At 45.2% G+C, this 16086-nt stretch overlaps 1 protein-coding gene and 1 long non-coding RNA gene across 6 annotated transcripts in view; both read right to left on the bottom strand.

Annotated features, from left to right (window-relative positions):
- Nucleotides 1-16086, bottom strand: part of LOC132456154 (uncharacterized) — a 295066-nt gene that overhangs the window by 132310 nt on the left and 146670 nt on the right. The gene's annotated exons all lie outside the window — the stretch shown is intronic.
- Nucleotides 1-16086, bottom strand: part of LOC132456149 (netrin receptor UNC5D-like) — a 147650-nt gene that overhangs the window by 11232 nt on the left and 120332 nt on the right. For all 5 annotated transcript variants that reach the window (XM_060050388.1, XM_060050385.1, XM_060050386.1 and 2 more), the window contains 2 exons: nt 14597-14777; nt 11122-11352 (listed from right to left, as the gene is read on the bottom strand). In XM_060050388.1, coding sequence (XP_059906371.1) covers nt 11122-11352; nt 14597-14777 — 412 coding nt within the window. The remainder of the gene's footprint in view (nt 1-11121; nt 11353-14596; nt 14778-16086) is intronic.

Raw genomic sequence — 16086 nt, 5'->3', positions numbered from 1 at the left:
TAATCACTTCTGCTCATCATACGGAAGAAAAAATAAATAGCATGACCCTTTAAATGAACCGCGATCATTAAAATAAATCTATCGATCCAGCCTCATCAACCTTAGCCTAATGGATCTAGGAAATAAAAACGCTTGAATAATAAATACCTTGGATTGATCATCTAAGTCTCTGGTCAACATCAGCATGTTGTCTTCTATAATCAGGTTCAAAGTCTGGCCTAGTTCTTCTGAGCCCTTTAATGTTGTCATTTCCACACCGGGGTGGTGTGTGTGTGATTTACAAGTGTAATAGCGATAAATCCTCCTCGAGAACCCCTTTAACAACCAGATAATGGCCGATGTGAATGACTGCAGTATGCTGGCTTCAGCTGCCTCCTGCAGGTGTTGATGGTTCTAACCTATTTCATTCGGTCTATGGCTCAGACCCCAACAAAGGCCTTTCTGAGGACTATTAAAGAAGCACATTTATGTTATAGTAGTACTAATCGAGACATCCTTTCATAGGTCGTTTTGAATGAATACTAAAGCGATCATGACCTTTATTCGTGTGATTCAGGCCATGGTGGAAATCCTTTCTTCCTCTGAATCTCTTTTGAAGTATTCAGTTGTTCTTAACGTGTAAGACCTTACAAATGATCAAAACTGACTGCCCCATGATGGCTGCTTCATCAATGGCTTTCTTTCCTTCAACCTTATAAACGTATATATATATACATAATACACCTCATACTCAAACTTAATCACTAATCCCCTGAAATCTTGACAAAAAAAAAAATGACATAAAAATGGAACGTATCAATATTATAATACCATCGCTCGCTGCACAGATATAATTACACACTGTCTGAATGTACCTCATTGCGATTTCCATATGGTAATATCGCTTAACGCAATTACCATTCGTCAATACGGACGATTGAGTTTCAGCGATAGGAGACATCTCATTTACAGGCCTGCAAAATGAAACATGAGCGCGGATCTGTGCGCTGAAGAGGGGAGGATGCGACTGCTTTTGATCGTTTCATCAAGAAAGAGGGACAGATTGGTCTCGGGAAATGTATTTATAACAAGTTTTATTCATTCTTTTATTTTAAATGTACTGCATCTGGCTGTCAACATGATGAGAACAAGACTAGCGATATTTATTTTAATTATCATATATTCAAATGGTGATTTAGAACATAGATTAACACATTGAGGCAAAGGGGAGGGAAAGTGTGTTTTAACATATTTTGTGCAACTTTCCAAAATAATGTGTTTAGTGAGATGAGGTTAAGAATAGGTCTCACCAATAACACGTATTGCATCACTCTTCCTTCATGGGCGGCTGTCTGATGGAAGAGTAATTACTGGCTGTTTATTTTATTTCTTTATTTCAAGGATAGCCCCTTGAGATGTATCATCTCATTTTCGAGGGGGTCCCATGTTTATCAATACAACCAGGCACTTCCTGTGAACGAACAGTGAACTTATGAGAGCGACATCATGCAGTGCCTTGGCTATTCATTCTCACGCCTTGTTCACACTACATGCGTCCGTTGACGGATGGGGGCTTTTTGACGTATCTATGTGTTTTCCGGGTTGTATTACAAAGGCGATTTCATTGGTCAGTGTCCTTGCGTATTTTTACATAACGCAGTCTGATTGGCCGACTGTTCCGGCGCTGCCTGAAAAGTTGAACATTTCTAAACTTTTTGACAGAACGGACGGACCCACAATGCATTTTGCTAGCGCCCCATGCAAAGTCAATGAGATCCGTCGATGGACGGAGGTAGTGTGAACAAGGAGGCTGCGGCATTCATCCACCACAGCTAGTGGGCGGAGCCTCCGCAAATGGCACTGTTGTTTTTTTTGGTTTGGTTTACAGGGAAACCCTCCTCCTTCCCCCGGTGACTGCATAGCAGCGGTGGCAACCATTATACAATACATCTAATTAATGACCCTGATTATCTTGGAAAGTGGCACATAATGAGGTAAAAACCCGTTCCCGCCGCCCTGGTGTGTTCGACCGCGGGGCAGACTGCCGTTGAGCAGCACTCCGGCACGCCGCACCAGCAACCCCACTGAGAACGGCTCCTGATTGTTGTAATGTGTTGTTCCACAGACGCGCGCCACACAGAGTGGAATAATAACCCGCCTCACGTTTAATTACCTGCACCTTCAATTAGGCTTAGCAGGGGGGGGGGGGGGGCAAGTATCTCTAGTGTTTGTAATTAAAAAGCCCCGCTTTGGCTCTTCTAAGCACCTTCCCCCGTGGCTTCAGCGGGCTGGACGTGCGCATTTTAAGCAGAGGTGGAGGAGAAACAACCAGATAAAGTTCATGTGCTGTTAACTTCCAGGAAGGAAGCGATTCATTGGGGGACCGAACGCACAACTCATGTCTAATCACCAACAGAACAAAGGCAATTAAACAGAGTTTACAAAGTACATGAGCATCCCCCCCCCAAACACACACACACACACACACACACACACACACACACACACACACACACACACACACACACACACACACACACACACACACACACACACACACACACTAGCTTCAGTCTCTCCTGAGAATTCATTCCATTGAATGCCTGTAATTATCTTCTACTTGTGTAGAAATGCAAGCCACAAGGATCATATTGCTACAGTGAATTCAGGTATGTGACTATCTAAAAGCTATCTATACCATAGTGTATTTAAATCCTGCTCTTCTGTAAAGGCATCGCACATACGGTGATTGTAAATTATTTGATTATGAATATAATTGTTTTGCTTGTGATGATGTTTGTGTTCATTAGGTGTTCATAGTGTAAAACATAGATGTATGCATTACCCATACATTGAAGCATATTTAATGGATGGACTTGATGCAAGCTTTACCAGTAGCATTTAAAATTCCAGGGTAAAGTCAATGATAACTACAGACTAATCAACAAACCATGTTGTTCGTTATTCTTTGTATGTTCTGCATACCAGGGTTTTATTAGGCTTTCTTGTTTCTTCAAGAGTCATTTACGTCAAAACAACATACAACGTTTGGCAACCCCGGTCGGCGGCGGCTGCGATTCCCGAAACAAACGCTCGAGCACAGTTCAGGGATGCAAACACATGTATGACAAAAAAAGAGAGAGCTACCCGAAGTCGGAAAAAATGTGACGGCATGATATCCTATTATCATGAGAAAGCCTATGCTATATGCTATATGCCTAGGAAGATAAAAACTATATTAGTTACTCAGTTAAAGTGACTTTTTAAACTTAGTTAATTTATTTTCCCACACACACAAACACACACCTCTGCATTGGGTTTCGGAGAAGCTGTGCAACACTTTGGCTGGGTTGCACCAACATGGATTAACTCTTAAACTGGATTAATTCAAGGTTTAACTGTTAACCGTGTTGCACCAAACTCTAACCTGGTTTAAACATAGTTTAATATTAATCCTGGTTATATTTAACCCTTTGGTAATCTCAGTTTAAACTCAATTTAAACTGAGATTAAATTTAAATCCGTTGCACCAGCAATTTCAAACCTAGTTTAATCCTGGTTTAACAGTTATATTTAAACCACCTCTGGAGGAGGTTTATGTTAGGTTTATCGCTGTTTTCTTGAGAACATGGCTGCATATCTTCGCTGGATGGCGTTAGAGGAAAGAGTTCCTCGCAGGAAAATTAGAGATAGATTAAACCCAATGGAATTTTATGAAAATAGCGAGTTTTCACAGCGATATAGATTCACCAAAGAATCTGTCATATGCCTCAATGGGAAGGTTGGACCAGCTATCAAGCATCAAAGTGAGAGGAACTTTGCTGTGCCACCACTTCAACAGCTTTTAATAGCATTGCGATTTTACGCTACCGGCTGTTTTCAGTTGGTTGACGGGGATCTTTTTGGAGTTCATAAATCCACAGTCTGCAGGATTGTCAGAAGAGTGTCGACGGCAATTGCCAGATTGAAGGGTCAGTATATACGGTTTGAACCGAGGAGAGAGACAACAGCTGGATTCTATCGGAGAGCAGGTTTTCCGGGAGTAATTGGGGCTATTGACTGCACCCACGTTCCCATTACCAATCCAGGTGGTGAGAATGGGGAACTGTTTCGCAATCGAAAGGGCTACTGCTCGATTAATGTCCAGGTTGTGTGCGATGACCAGGCCAGGATCACAAACGTTGTTGCGAGATGGCCAGGATCCACACATGACAGCCGTATCTTCGACAACAGTCAACTTTGTGCGCTGCTGGAAGAAGGGGACATCCATGGACACCTAGTGGGTGACAATGGCTATGCATGTCGCCCCTACCTGCGACACCTCTTTTGAACCCTCAGACCCAGGCAGAGAAAAATTACAATTACTCCCACATTCAAACCAGAGGAATAATAGAGAGACTATTTGGTGTGTGGAAGCGGAGATTTCCATGCATAAAAGAGGGACTCCGCACAAAAGTGGACACTACCCTGGCCGTCATCGTTGCAGTAGCTGTGCTGTATAACTTTGGGAAGAGAGTAGGAGACGAGCTACCAGAGGTGGATGAGGACCCACTTCAGAACGACCTGGAAGATGCTCAAGTGCAGAATGCTGCAAACCCAAATGGCAATGCTGTCAGGAGAACACTGATTGAAAATCACTTTGCAGCATAATTCAGGTCAGTATTGACATAATTGTATATGTTGATGGATACTAAGGGCACTTCTACATTAGATTACCTTAACCCATACTTACTAATTTATATGCTTCTTACTTTCTCCTCCAGAAGAACTCACCAGAAAATCAAGACAAGGAGACAATTGAATTGAAAGAAACATTTTATCATACAAATATAACACAAAACAGGGGGGAAGGCAATTGCTTATTCAAAAATAAATACGTTAATGATATCACAGTTTCAGAATTCATTCACTACTTAATTACTAGGCTACTTCATTAATTACAAATTATAGTTGCGCCTCGCATATGTCGAGTAGCTTTTGCTTCTGAAGCGATAGGACCTCTTTCTGAAGCAAAAGGACTTCTTTTTTTATATGGGCATTTTCGATGTCAAGCATGCATCTTTCTGTCTCCAATCTCAGAAGTTCCCGGTGACAGCCAAGCTTAGAGCGCTTTTCAGCAGGGGCATTCACTGGTGATGCTGCTTCTTCTCTCAGGTTTCCATCATCCGGCTCCAGTGGCTCAATCAGGTCGAGCACAATGAAAGTCTCAGCTAAACAAACAAAAACACAGAAGACATGAAACAAATTAATAGAAGGATACCCACAGCTAAAGACAAACGTTACTATTTTAACGTTTTTTTTTTTTTACGTTAGGCTTTCATTGCTGCGATTAATGGCTTTGGACAGAGGGGGTGACACATTATTGTAACCTGCTAAGTTACGTTATTAATAATATTATAAAAACGGTTATAAAATGTAGTTAACGAGCTATGGTTACTAGTTAACGGTACTTACTTTCGATTTCTGTCGCTGCATTCCTCTCTAATGCGCCGTCATCGATGGGTTAGGGAGGGGGGAAATCTGCTGCGGGATCATATTAATGATTTTTTTCGATAGAGGGTCCGTAATCATTGGTGGTGGTCCTCCGCCAGTTTTAAACATCCCCCTCCTCTCTTCTGCCGCATCCTTTTTTGCCTTTGCCTTTAAGTTCTTCCAGCAGGCTTTCAGTTGTGACTTGTCCCTCGCCTCCTTAATGCCAGTTGAGCCATTGAAGCGCTCCGCTAACATGACCCAGGTCTCCTCCTTTTTTTCCAGGGTAACGCTGTCAGTCTTTTTATCCTCAATTATAATACCAAAGTCCTCCATCAATTCCGACAGCAACATCTTTTCAAATGTGGAAAAGTTTGATCCTCGTTGACGTGCCATCTCTTAATAAATGTAGCTACTTGTGTTCACTGTCAGTGTCAACTGTAACAGTTAAGGTAAATAAACGGTTAACTTTATTCAAAAAGTGAGCTCGTGAATATATTCACGAGCCCTCTCTCGTGAACAGTTGTTTTTTTTCACGATGTAGGATAGAAAAAAGATATAAAATTGTGGATTATATTGTGCAATTTGTTCACATTTCGCCGGGATCCATCATGGCAGACTGAACACAAACTAATCCTATTTTAATCCTTGTTTAAACTAGGTTAACTAATCCAGAGTTAAAACTAAGATGTGCAACGCATCTCGGATTAATTATAAACCAGTTTAAACCTAGATTTACTAACCCTAGATTAACCCTAAACCAGGATTAATTTAATCCATGTTGGTGCAACCCAGCTCACAGCTGGGTTGCACCTGGGTGCTATTGCAGCTGGGTGTTATTATTGTGTTGTGTAGTTATTGTTGTTGTCACTTTCCTCCGATGAATGTCTGCCTTACAGTGTGCATACAGGGCATGTACACCCCTGCTGGCATAATTAATTTCTTTAATGCAGAGTGTGCATTTAGCACATCCTTTTTTCTAAATTTTTTGGAAAAAGTCAGACAGTGGAAAGTTATGCTTCACTGAATTCACCTCAGTCGTGACTTCTAATTTTAGCCCTGACCACTTCCAACTGCACACTTGCCTGTGCACAGCGAAAGTGTGGCGCGACTAATCAAAAAGACAAAACAAAAATTGACATTTTTATTCAGAAAATAGCTGGTCCTTTTGCTTCCTATAAAAAGCATGTTTGTGACACTGGATATCGATATGGATACGTTATCTAGCCTGCATGTGGAGGGCCACATAAGGTAAGAAATTGGTTTAGTAAACTTTGCTGCTGGTTCTGTTTGCTCGTGAATCGTGATGACCTGGCCAAAGGTTTCCCACGGTCCCAAGCGATTGTGATCTGATTCTGGTTGGTTCTCCAGTTAGTATGCATTGTATATATAGATTGCAGCTAGTAGCAGCTACACACGGTGCGATTGCTATGCCAATGTGGTTATAGTTGGTTTTGTCTGATTGAGATATGTGACGACTTGGAGCCTGGTAGGCCTATCCTGACATAAATATGTTCTCGCATAACCTGTGTGATTATCCTAAACTGAAGGGGATTTTATTTGCGGACAATTTTCTTATGATGTTGTAACGAGTGAAGTCTACATTGGTCCTTCGCAAGTGTTTACTGGTGGTCAGGATTTGGCAGATGCAATTCTCCTCTGGGTGCTTGTATTTTTCTTCTTTTTTTAATGCAGCATAACATGCTACCAGCAGCCCTTGCTCGTCTTCAAAAGGCTGATGCTCAGTACCTCGTTTCATTTCGTACCCCCTTTACAGTCTGGCATTGTTTGTCTGGTAAACTTTGTTGATGTCAAGATAAGTGTTAAATTGCCAACACTGTTCTTTGTCCTGTGTGCACTAGTATTAGGCCTACATATCCCGAGCCAATACCCTGGTGTTTCCAACGCCGTTTTGCAAAACAAGCCAAAACACAAACTGTGGTTTTCAACTTTTATTGTTCGAATAGGATCTTCATAGGGCTGGCCCGAATGCCATTTTTCAGGCTTCGAATACTTCGGTTTTTCAGAGCGAATATTCGAATACTCGTTCCAGAAAAAAACACCATCAAAAACAACATTAATAATCCTTATATACTCCCTCGAACCGATTTTTACATTATCTGCATATTTTGTTGACGATTTAATAGCTTTTGACCGTTAATTAGGAGGCCTTAAGTAGGTTGAAGTTCCTTCGTTTTTCCCCGTGAAAGCGAACAGCTGTTGCTCCGTTCCAAATCAGCTGTTCTCTGCCATCTCAGCCCTTACGGGAGATTTTTCAATTAATCCTGGAACGTGCATCTTTTCAGTGAATTTGTACAATAAATCCATAACAAATACCGAATATTGATTGTCTTATGTGTCCATATTATATCCATTATATTGACCGGGTATTCCCAAGACGCTCACGCTCTGCAGCAAGCCAGTCACAGTTGATTGGCGCGGCGCTGTACAGCGAACGTAAACAAACAACTAAGCTAAGGTTTTAAGTATTACTTTTCCTCCAGAGATCCCGCTAATGATGTGTTATAAAGTAAAGGGAAACAAGATATATATTCTTCCTCCACCTCTCTCGCTTCTCTGCTTGGTGTCGCTGACGCTTATAGTTTGCCTCCCTCGCTCTGGTAAAGTCACGTACGTGAAAAAAAATAAAATAACGAAGCTCCGAAATACTGATTTAAGCTTCAAATACAAATTTTCCGAACCGGTATTCGAATATTCGAATAATTTCAACACCTGACAATACACTGTAGAGCATATTGTAATGCAGCGTTGACTGGATGAATAGCTTACATAAGGGTACCCAGCACTTTTCAGACCACACTCAAGCTTATGGTTATTGTCCCCACCACTTCTAAAAACAAACTGACGCCCTTGTGTAGGCCTATAGAACGTCGCCGGTCATTATAGAAAATAAGCCCCTTCAGGGCGAAGCAAGACGCCTTCGCTGCGTGTCGGTGTACTGTTCGCCCTGTCGGGGCTTATTTTCCCGATAATGACCGGCGTTCTATACATTATCCCTTACATATATATTTATCAGAGTAGGCCTAGTAACAAATGTGTACAAAGTTACATATGTGTTAAAATAAATGTGGGCCCGGGCTCATAATTACAGTTAATGTGTCGTGTCGGGCCGGGCTCGGACAGAATGTGCACGGGCTCGGGCCGGGTCGGGCTTGATTTTCTGGGCCCGATCGAAACTCTAACGTGCGCATGCGCATCCAATATTTAACCTTCAGTCGACGCGACGGCAAGGGCTGTGATTGGTCCCCTAACAAAATCATTTCCGGAATCACTTTCCTTTACTTCGAAGGCTCGAGGGGTCTCAGTCAGTCAGATTACGGAATATTGACACCTGCACGCACGCACCGATCTACGCCCCCCCCCAATTAAGAAAAAAAAAAACTCTTCAGATCTGCACGAACCACACAGGTTCCCAAAATGTACGATAAAAAAGCGTCTCGCGCCAAAAAGCGCGCCGTTTGCATGTCTGACAGTTGCGGTGCAACAGTTTTATTACTGCAGCTCACAAAAGAAAGGGGAAATCATACAGTAACTCAAGTTTCTTCCACACTGGGGCAAAAAGGGTGAGGGGTCTCCTCGTCCGGTCCGTCGGTGAGGTCGGCGTGGCTCCTGCTCCGGGCTTCTCCCGCGACTGTCTCTCACTCGGCTCCCTCCCGGCACGAGCCACATGGCTGAGAGAGCCCCGAATGAGTGGAGAAGCAGGCTATTTAAGCTGCTTCTCCACCGGTTCCTCAGGTGCTCTTCATCTCCTTAATTGGCAACGGCCGGGTTGCCACAAATGTCATATTAAATTTTGCCTAAAATATCTACAGTTCAAAAAGCATATTGAACCTATTGTTGTTTCAGACTTTTGAACTATTAATAATAATAACAATAATAATAATAATAATAATAATAAATATAGTTGCAAGCAACCATGACGGGGGTCCTGCTGTCTGACCGTATCACTGTATGACCGACAGTGTGACCGTATGACTGACAGTATGACCATATGACAGACAGTATGACTGTATGACAGATATTGTGACCGACGGTATTACAGTATGACCATAGACTGCCAAGGGCAGATTAGCGTATATTTTAAGCAATAGAAGTCTTCTGTACGTGGAGGTATGGTGAACTTGGTCGGTTGGTTTGCCGGAATTTAGCATTTACCAAAACAATCACCAACCATGTTCCTAAGCATACTGTGTCAAAATCCACTGTCAAACAGAATTTTTTTTAATCACGTGAGTACCGCTTTAAAGCCCAGCCTGCATTGTACAATGGCTGCCGTTCAGAAAGACAACTTCAAACAAATACATCCAATTTTTATTTTCAGATGTCGGGTGAAATTTGGCACGGGTATACTATGGAATCTACCCTTTCTAGTCATATATTACGGATTTTCATAGGACCCCTAATAAAACGAACGATTACAATAGGGTTCCTACAGATTTCGTAGGACCCCTAATAACAATAATTGACTAATGGAATTAATTATGTAAGTACAATACATTATAGTATTTTGTGTGTATGCCCAATATACCGAAGATGAACCTGCAGAATCACCCTCTATCTTACAAAACCTGTCTGGAGACTGGAGGAGACCCGAGACTTCTGCATGGCTCAGTTGTGTACTGTGTTGTTTGAGCTGTTATGAGCGATCTGCACTGTGTTGCTGTGTCTCTGGATGGAGGCTGACGGCCACTAACCTCATGTTCTGAGGAACTCAAACCAGTCCGTCAGTGGAAGTCTAGAAACGTACATATTATCAGAAAATTTGGACTGTTGCTGTCGTCTCTCCCTTTTGTATTGTGTTGTGTTGAGCATTGTGGTCAGAGCTTCTGAACCAACTGATGACGTTCATGGTAATGTAAACATGCCACTGAACCTCAAAATAATCCTAAAACACTCTCCATTCAAACCTAAAACGATTGAATTGGTCTTGTTCATCACCTCCTGTGACGATACTAGGAAAAGGGTTTGTTTTAGGGTGCTTAGGGTTAGGGTAACACAGAGTTACTGACGTCACACAGAGGGGGCGGCGTTGAGGTGCTCAGCACAGGCAAGTATCAACAGCTGAGTGGGCAGGTGGAACTCAGAGTTTTGAGACTGAGTAGAGAGTCTGGAGTCGGGAGGTGAGATTCAGAGTGGAAGAGAGTCTCCCGATGGACACGCATTGCTAGGCGACTTAGATTAGAACCTTTTGGATTTTTAGATATACGCTGAACTGAAAGAAGAATACAAAGCGCGGGCTGGTCACCTGGAGACGGGGTGCCGGTGCAGCGGGACACGGAGCTGTTTGCCTACGGTGGCTGTGGACCTGTGGTGAGTACCTCGCACCTAACCCCCTAGATAGGTTAGATTGCACTCACACAGGGAAAGATAAAGAACAATACTCAAGTTCAGCAAACCACTGTCTACCCAGGTTATGAGGAGTACAGTAGGCCAGCGTCGTAACAACTCCGCCCTCTCCTTTTTCTATTCATCCTTATAATCATCCTCATCACCCTCCCCTCATTATAAGCCTCATCATCATTTCCTTCTACTCATCGCCCTACCTCCTCCTCTTCCTCCTCCTCCTCCCATCCTCCTTCTCCTCCCCCTCATCCCTCCCCCTCTTCCTCCTCCTCCCTCCCTCTCCCCCCCCCCCCCCCCCCCCCCCCTCACCTGCAGGGCGTGGGGGGTGTCGTCCACGCAGTACACCCTCAGGTTGTAGCCCAGCGGGTTGCTGAGGTCGGGGCCCCCGAACACGGCCAGCCTCAGCCTCTTGGCGGCTGCCTGGCTCAGGGGCCGGCCCACCAGGGCGTAGCGGCCCGGGCGGCCCACCAGCAGGTGGCACCGCTCCGCCTCCAGGAGGCCGTAGCAGGAGGTGCTCTCCTCGTCCATGGACATCACTTCCTGTTGAGGCAAGATACTGGTCAGCCATGTTGGAACAAGCAGCCCTCATTCCCAGGCCCAGTCCAAAACGGGCTTCAGGACCCCGGCCGCTTCTACGCCCTCTAAAGCAGGGGTTCCAAAACCTGTTCCTGCCGTGACCCCCCCTCTGAAATCACTTGGGGTACCAGACCCCCCCCCCCCCCATAGACGTTTTTTTCTTTTTTTTTGTAAACCCCATTATTCTTTGCTATATACAGTTATGTAACATAGTCTATTTCCTCTGATAAAAACAATGGATGGAACAGCCCAGACACGTAGGCCTTCCCATACACATCAGAGAGCAGTAGGAGAGTGTCTCCTCTCCGCTGAGACCCTCCTGGTCCCCGCTGGGACCCACTTGAGCGTGACCGGCGGTCGGCGTGACGCATGGCGTGCTGAGAGCGAGCGGCCTGCACCCGCACCGCCCTGGTGTCTGGAGTCGCCGCTCCGACTGTAATGATTCGGCGGTGGTGTTATACCAAATCACATGGAGGGCACCGGACTGACGGATCATACTGACAGACCCACAGACACTCCTCAGAGGCGTCTTCGATAAGAACCGACAACAACACGAGGGAAGGGAGTAGAAACAACGCGCCTCACGTTGCTGGATCTGCACCGCAGACCTTCCGGTTTCAGGGGTGCGTGACGGATAGCCATACACACCGTGCGCCATGGACCTGATTATGGCGCTTAGGGTCGACGTGCAGTGACTTTTCAAGTAGGCTTCATTGGTGCCAACCCCTAGTCTGAGAACCACCGCTCTGAAGGGCCAAGGAAATCCTCCCCAAATCCTAAAGGGAGGGAGCCTTGAGAGGGAGCGCACAAGAGAAAACCCTCATTCCAGGGATATAGGGAGTGCAAGAGGTGAACAGGCAGCCAGACATTTAATGGCGGCATAAAACAAGCATAAATTAAGGTTAAGTCAGGTTAAGGTAAAGCACCGTCAAGATTTAACTTTACGACCTAGATGGAAGAGAGTGGAAGAGGAAGTGAGGGAGAGAGGGGGAAGACAGAATGTCGTGCACTAGCCTGTAGTGTCGCTCACTAGCCTGAAGTGCAGTTCTGCATTCTGATTGTTCAATCTAAAATGTGTACAGCTCACTAGAAATACTTTTTCATTTGGGGAAACAAGTGAAAATAATGACAAACTTCTCCCGCTCTTGTCCTCCAGGCGTTGCTGCAGTGTAAAGGCTCTCTGTGCCATTCCCTTCCCACAGAGCAGCCAAGAAGAGGGCTAAAAGCTTAGTAGTGGTAGAAACGTACTTGTGGTAAAAGAGTACACGTTAAGAGACACGATAAATGAAGATAGAGGGAGCCAAGGGGACGAGAGGGAGAGCCACGGAATGTGCATTCGAGAGAGAGAGAGAGAGAGAGAGAGAGAGAGAGAGAGAGAGAGAGAGAGAGAGAGAGAGAGAGAGAGAGAGAGAGAGAGAGAGAGAGAGCTGTAATGTCAGTAAAGCCTGGGGAGCAGGGATCGTGGAGACATTTTGCTTGAGATAAAGTGCTCATTATTTCACACTGACAGAGAGGGGTCACGCTGTTGCTTCTTCTTGAGGGACAACTCATGCCCTCCCTCTCCCCCCTCTCTCATATCTCCCTCCTTCAGTCTCCTGCCTTAATCCTCCCTCCCTTGCTCTCTTGTTCCTTCCCTCCTTCAATTTCCTATCTTCACCCTCCCTCCCTCTCCCCCTCCCCCCCTCCCTCATCTATCCATCCCTCTTTTTTTCTGTTCTTCCTCACTGACATCTCCTACTGGACTTAATCCTTTTTCCTTCTCTTCTCATCTCAGTATTTTCCCGATGGCGTATAAAACACAAATGATGGCTCTTTTCATGGCTCCCCTTTTTTTTTGTGCGACACGTGCTGCTGGCAAATTACATCCTGTGTAAATGTCACCCACACACAGACACAGACACACACACACACACACACTCACACACACAAACACACACCCACACACACACACACTCACACACACAAACACACAGTGACAAGGGGCGGGGGGGGGGTCATACAGGATTTCTCCGCAGGCAAAACAGAAGAGTGTGTGGGGCTCTGGGGGCGGGGGGTATCCTGCCCCCAGGTCCCCAATGTCTTTTGATGGGGTTAGCTTAACATTACAAGAGTATCCAACACGCGTGAGGCTATTCTGCTGGGGGATGCACTAATGTGGATGAATGGATGGAAGGAGATGGACTGATGGATGAGACGAGGGGTTTGAAGGAGCTACATGTGAGGAGCCTCACGCTCACAGATTGCTTTACCACCCCGCCTCCAAAAAATTTCCGTTGGAAATAACTTTCCTCCGATGCAGATGCAATGTTAGCGATATAAAACTATTGAAGAGAGAACAAGACTTAAAATGAACATGTGTACGCAATGCATATCTCTGGTTAGATTGTAATACGATCTCCAAACTTGCAGGTATACTAAACCTTCACTTCATAACATAGACAAAAAATATAGTACTCCTGCAGATTTCCAGGCTTCTTTCAATCCGTGCTATTAGCCCAAAGAAGAGGGAGACAGAGTGCCGGCCATCTCACTTCATGGGTTTACCCGCTGAAATATTAAACAGGAGCAGGCTCCATGTCCTTGACAGCCCAAAGCCTGGAACACCATTTCCATGATAAATGCAAAATAATTTGCTTGTTCTGAAACTATCTGCTTTGAGGACTTACTTCAGAGGATCCACTGCCCCATCGCTACCGCATCGCACCACGTTCTCCTGGATTGATGTCGACAGTGTTGTCATGTCAACCGAATTACAGCGCTCGGGGTATTATCGGGGCCTAAACCATGGCTCTGCACTCACTGCCCCCCTCCCACCCCCACGCTGGCAATAAAAAGACACGGTTTGACAAAAACAAGAGGACGATTCATAACCACCAAAGTGAATCACCTCACTTATTGTAAATATAACTTATCTTATTGTTAATATTAATTATCTTGTAGTAAATATTACTTATCTTATTGTAAATACTATGCATCTTATTTTACCAAATTTGATCCTTCTGAGATAAATACAATTTAGATTCCTCTGTATGTCTGGCACATATTTTGAAATTGACAATAAAGTTGACTTGACTTTTTTGGTGTCTACCGTTTTCCCTCTTCACCGTCCGATTGAAGGAGGAGAGAGGCGAACCCAGAAGAAGCTCTGGTCGTCTCTCTCTCTCCTCCTGCTTCGCCTAGCGTTAGTTTGTGTTGACGGTGAGGTTACCTCCCACTTGTTCTCCGGGGTCCTCCTCTTCAGACGGACGGCCCAGGTGGCGTCGGCGGGGCCGCTGAGGTCGGCGCAGTGCGCCACCGACAGAGCAACAGGGCAGGACAGGTCCAGCCCCGGGGGGCCGTAGGTCACCTCCGGGCTCAGCAGGACCTCGTCCTCCTCCTCTGGCGCCGTGCTATGGGGGAGGGGGGGGGGGGGAGAGACAACAAAGACAAGGAGACAGGTGTGAGACGCCGGGTCTGATCCCTGGAGCAGAAACAGATTAGACTCGACACGACACAGAAGAGATGGAGATATACAAGCACAATGCTAGAAGAGCGCTACACACGGACATAGACAAGGAATACAGATGGGACACACGGAAATACATAGGAACGACACACACACACACACACACACACACACACACACACACACACACACACACACACACACACACACACACACACACACACACACACACACACACACACACACACACACACACAACGGAAACTACTTCTCCTGCTGAAGGAGGAATCTGTGTTTCCAACCCGCAGCTCGAGCACAGAAGAGATGTGTGTGTGCGTTATCTGTTTGTATGAATCAGAACCTGTCACGGGCGCTGAGGCCAATACTTGACCAGGTTGTGGTGTGCAGTGTCTAGGTGGAGGGGAGCATGATGAAACGCTCTCAGCACCCTCCCGTCCGTGGGTGTAAAGGACAGGACCCCCGGGCTACATGTTGAAACATTTGGCTTTTCCTCTTGACACATTGGTGAGCATGAAGGACATGGAATGATTCTGCTCCCTTGGAAATGGCACCATAAAAATGAATAATATAAACAATAGGCTATTGGCAATTCTGAGGGCTGTTCTTGGACTGTTCAGACGTTGACCTGCCAAGTGCCCTGGCAGGTCAATATTTCAGCATGCTTCAGAAACAACAGTAGCAAATACATTTGTGTTGCATGGTTGATGAGGACTTGTTCTTCAGCCAGAACACACAGAACGTCCAAGGTCAGAACCTACTTGTAATCATGCTTGTACATAAATCTATAAATCACAGCCACACTTACATTACATAGAGTCCAGGTCATTGGTTCATACACATACACCCTATGAAGGAGTAGGGGTCTCTGATTGGGCGGTAGCGTCATTCTTAATAAATCATAAAGCAAACAGCTGTTGGTGAGACGGTGCGATGGAGTCACGGACCTCTCTGCTTCACAGTGTGGACACAAACACAACACAAGCGCACAAACAAAGCCAGCAATATCTCCACCAAACACAATGCCAAGCTTTAAGGCTCTGAGCTCTATTTAAAACACACACACACACACACACACACACACACACACACACACACACACACACACACACACACACACACACAGGCGTGGGAGATGCAAGGGGCAAGCATAAAATATAAAATCAATGGTCAACCAACTCCAACCCATGGACGCCTCTCCCACCCCCCTGCCCAGCCCACCGCCCTCTGGATGA

The sequence above is a fragment of the Gadus macrocephalus genome, chromosome 4 (assembly GCF_031168955.1).
Source record: "Gadus macrocephalus chromosome 4, ASM3116895v1".
Classification (NCBI taxonomy): Eukaryota; Metazoa; Chordata; class Actinopteri; order Gadiformes; family Gadidae; genus Gadus; species Gadus macrocephalus.
The sequence above is the reverse complement of the archived record's forward strand: the minus strand, read 5'-3'. Positions and strand labels throughout refer to the sequence as shown.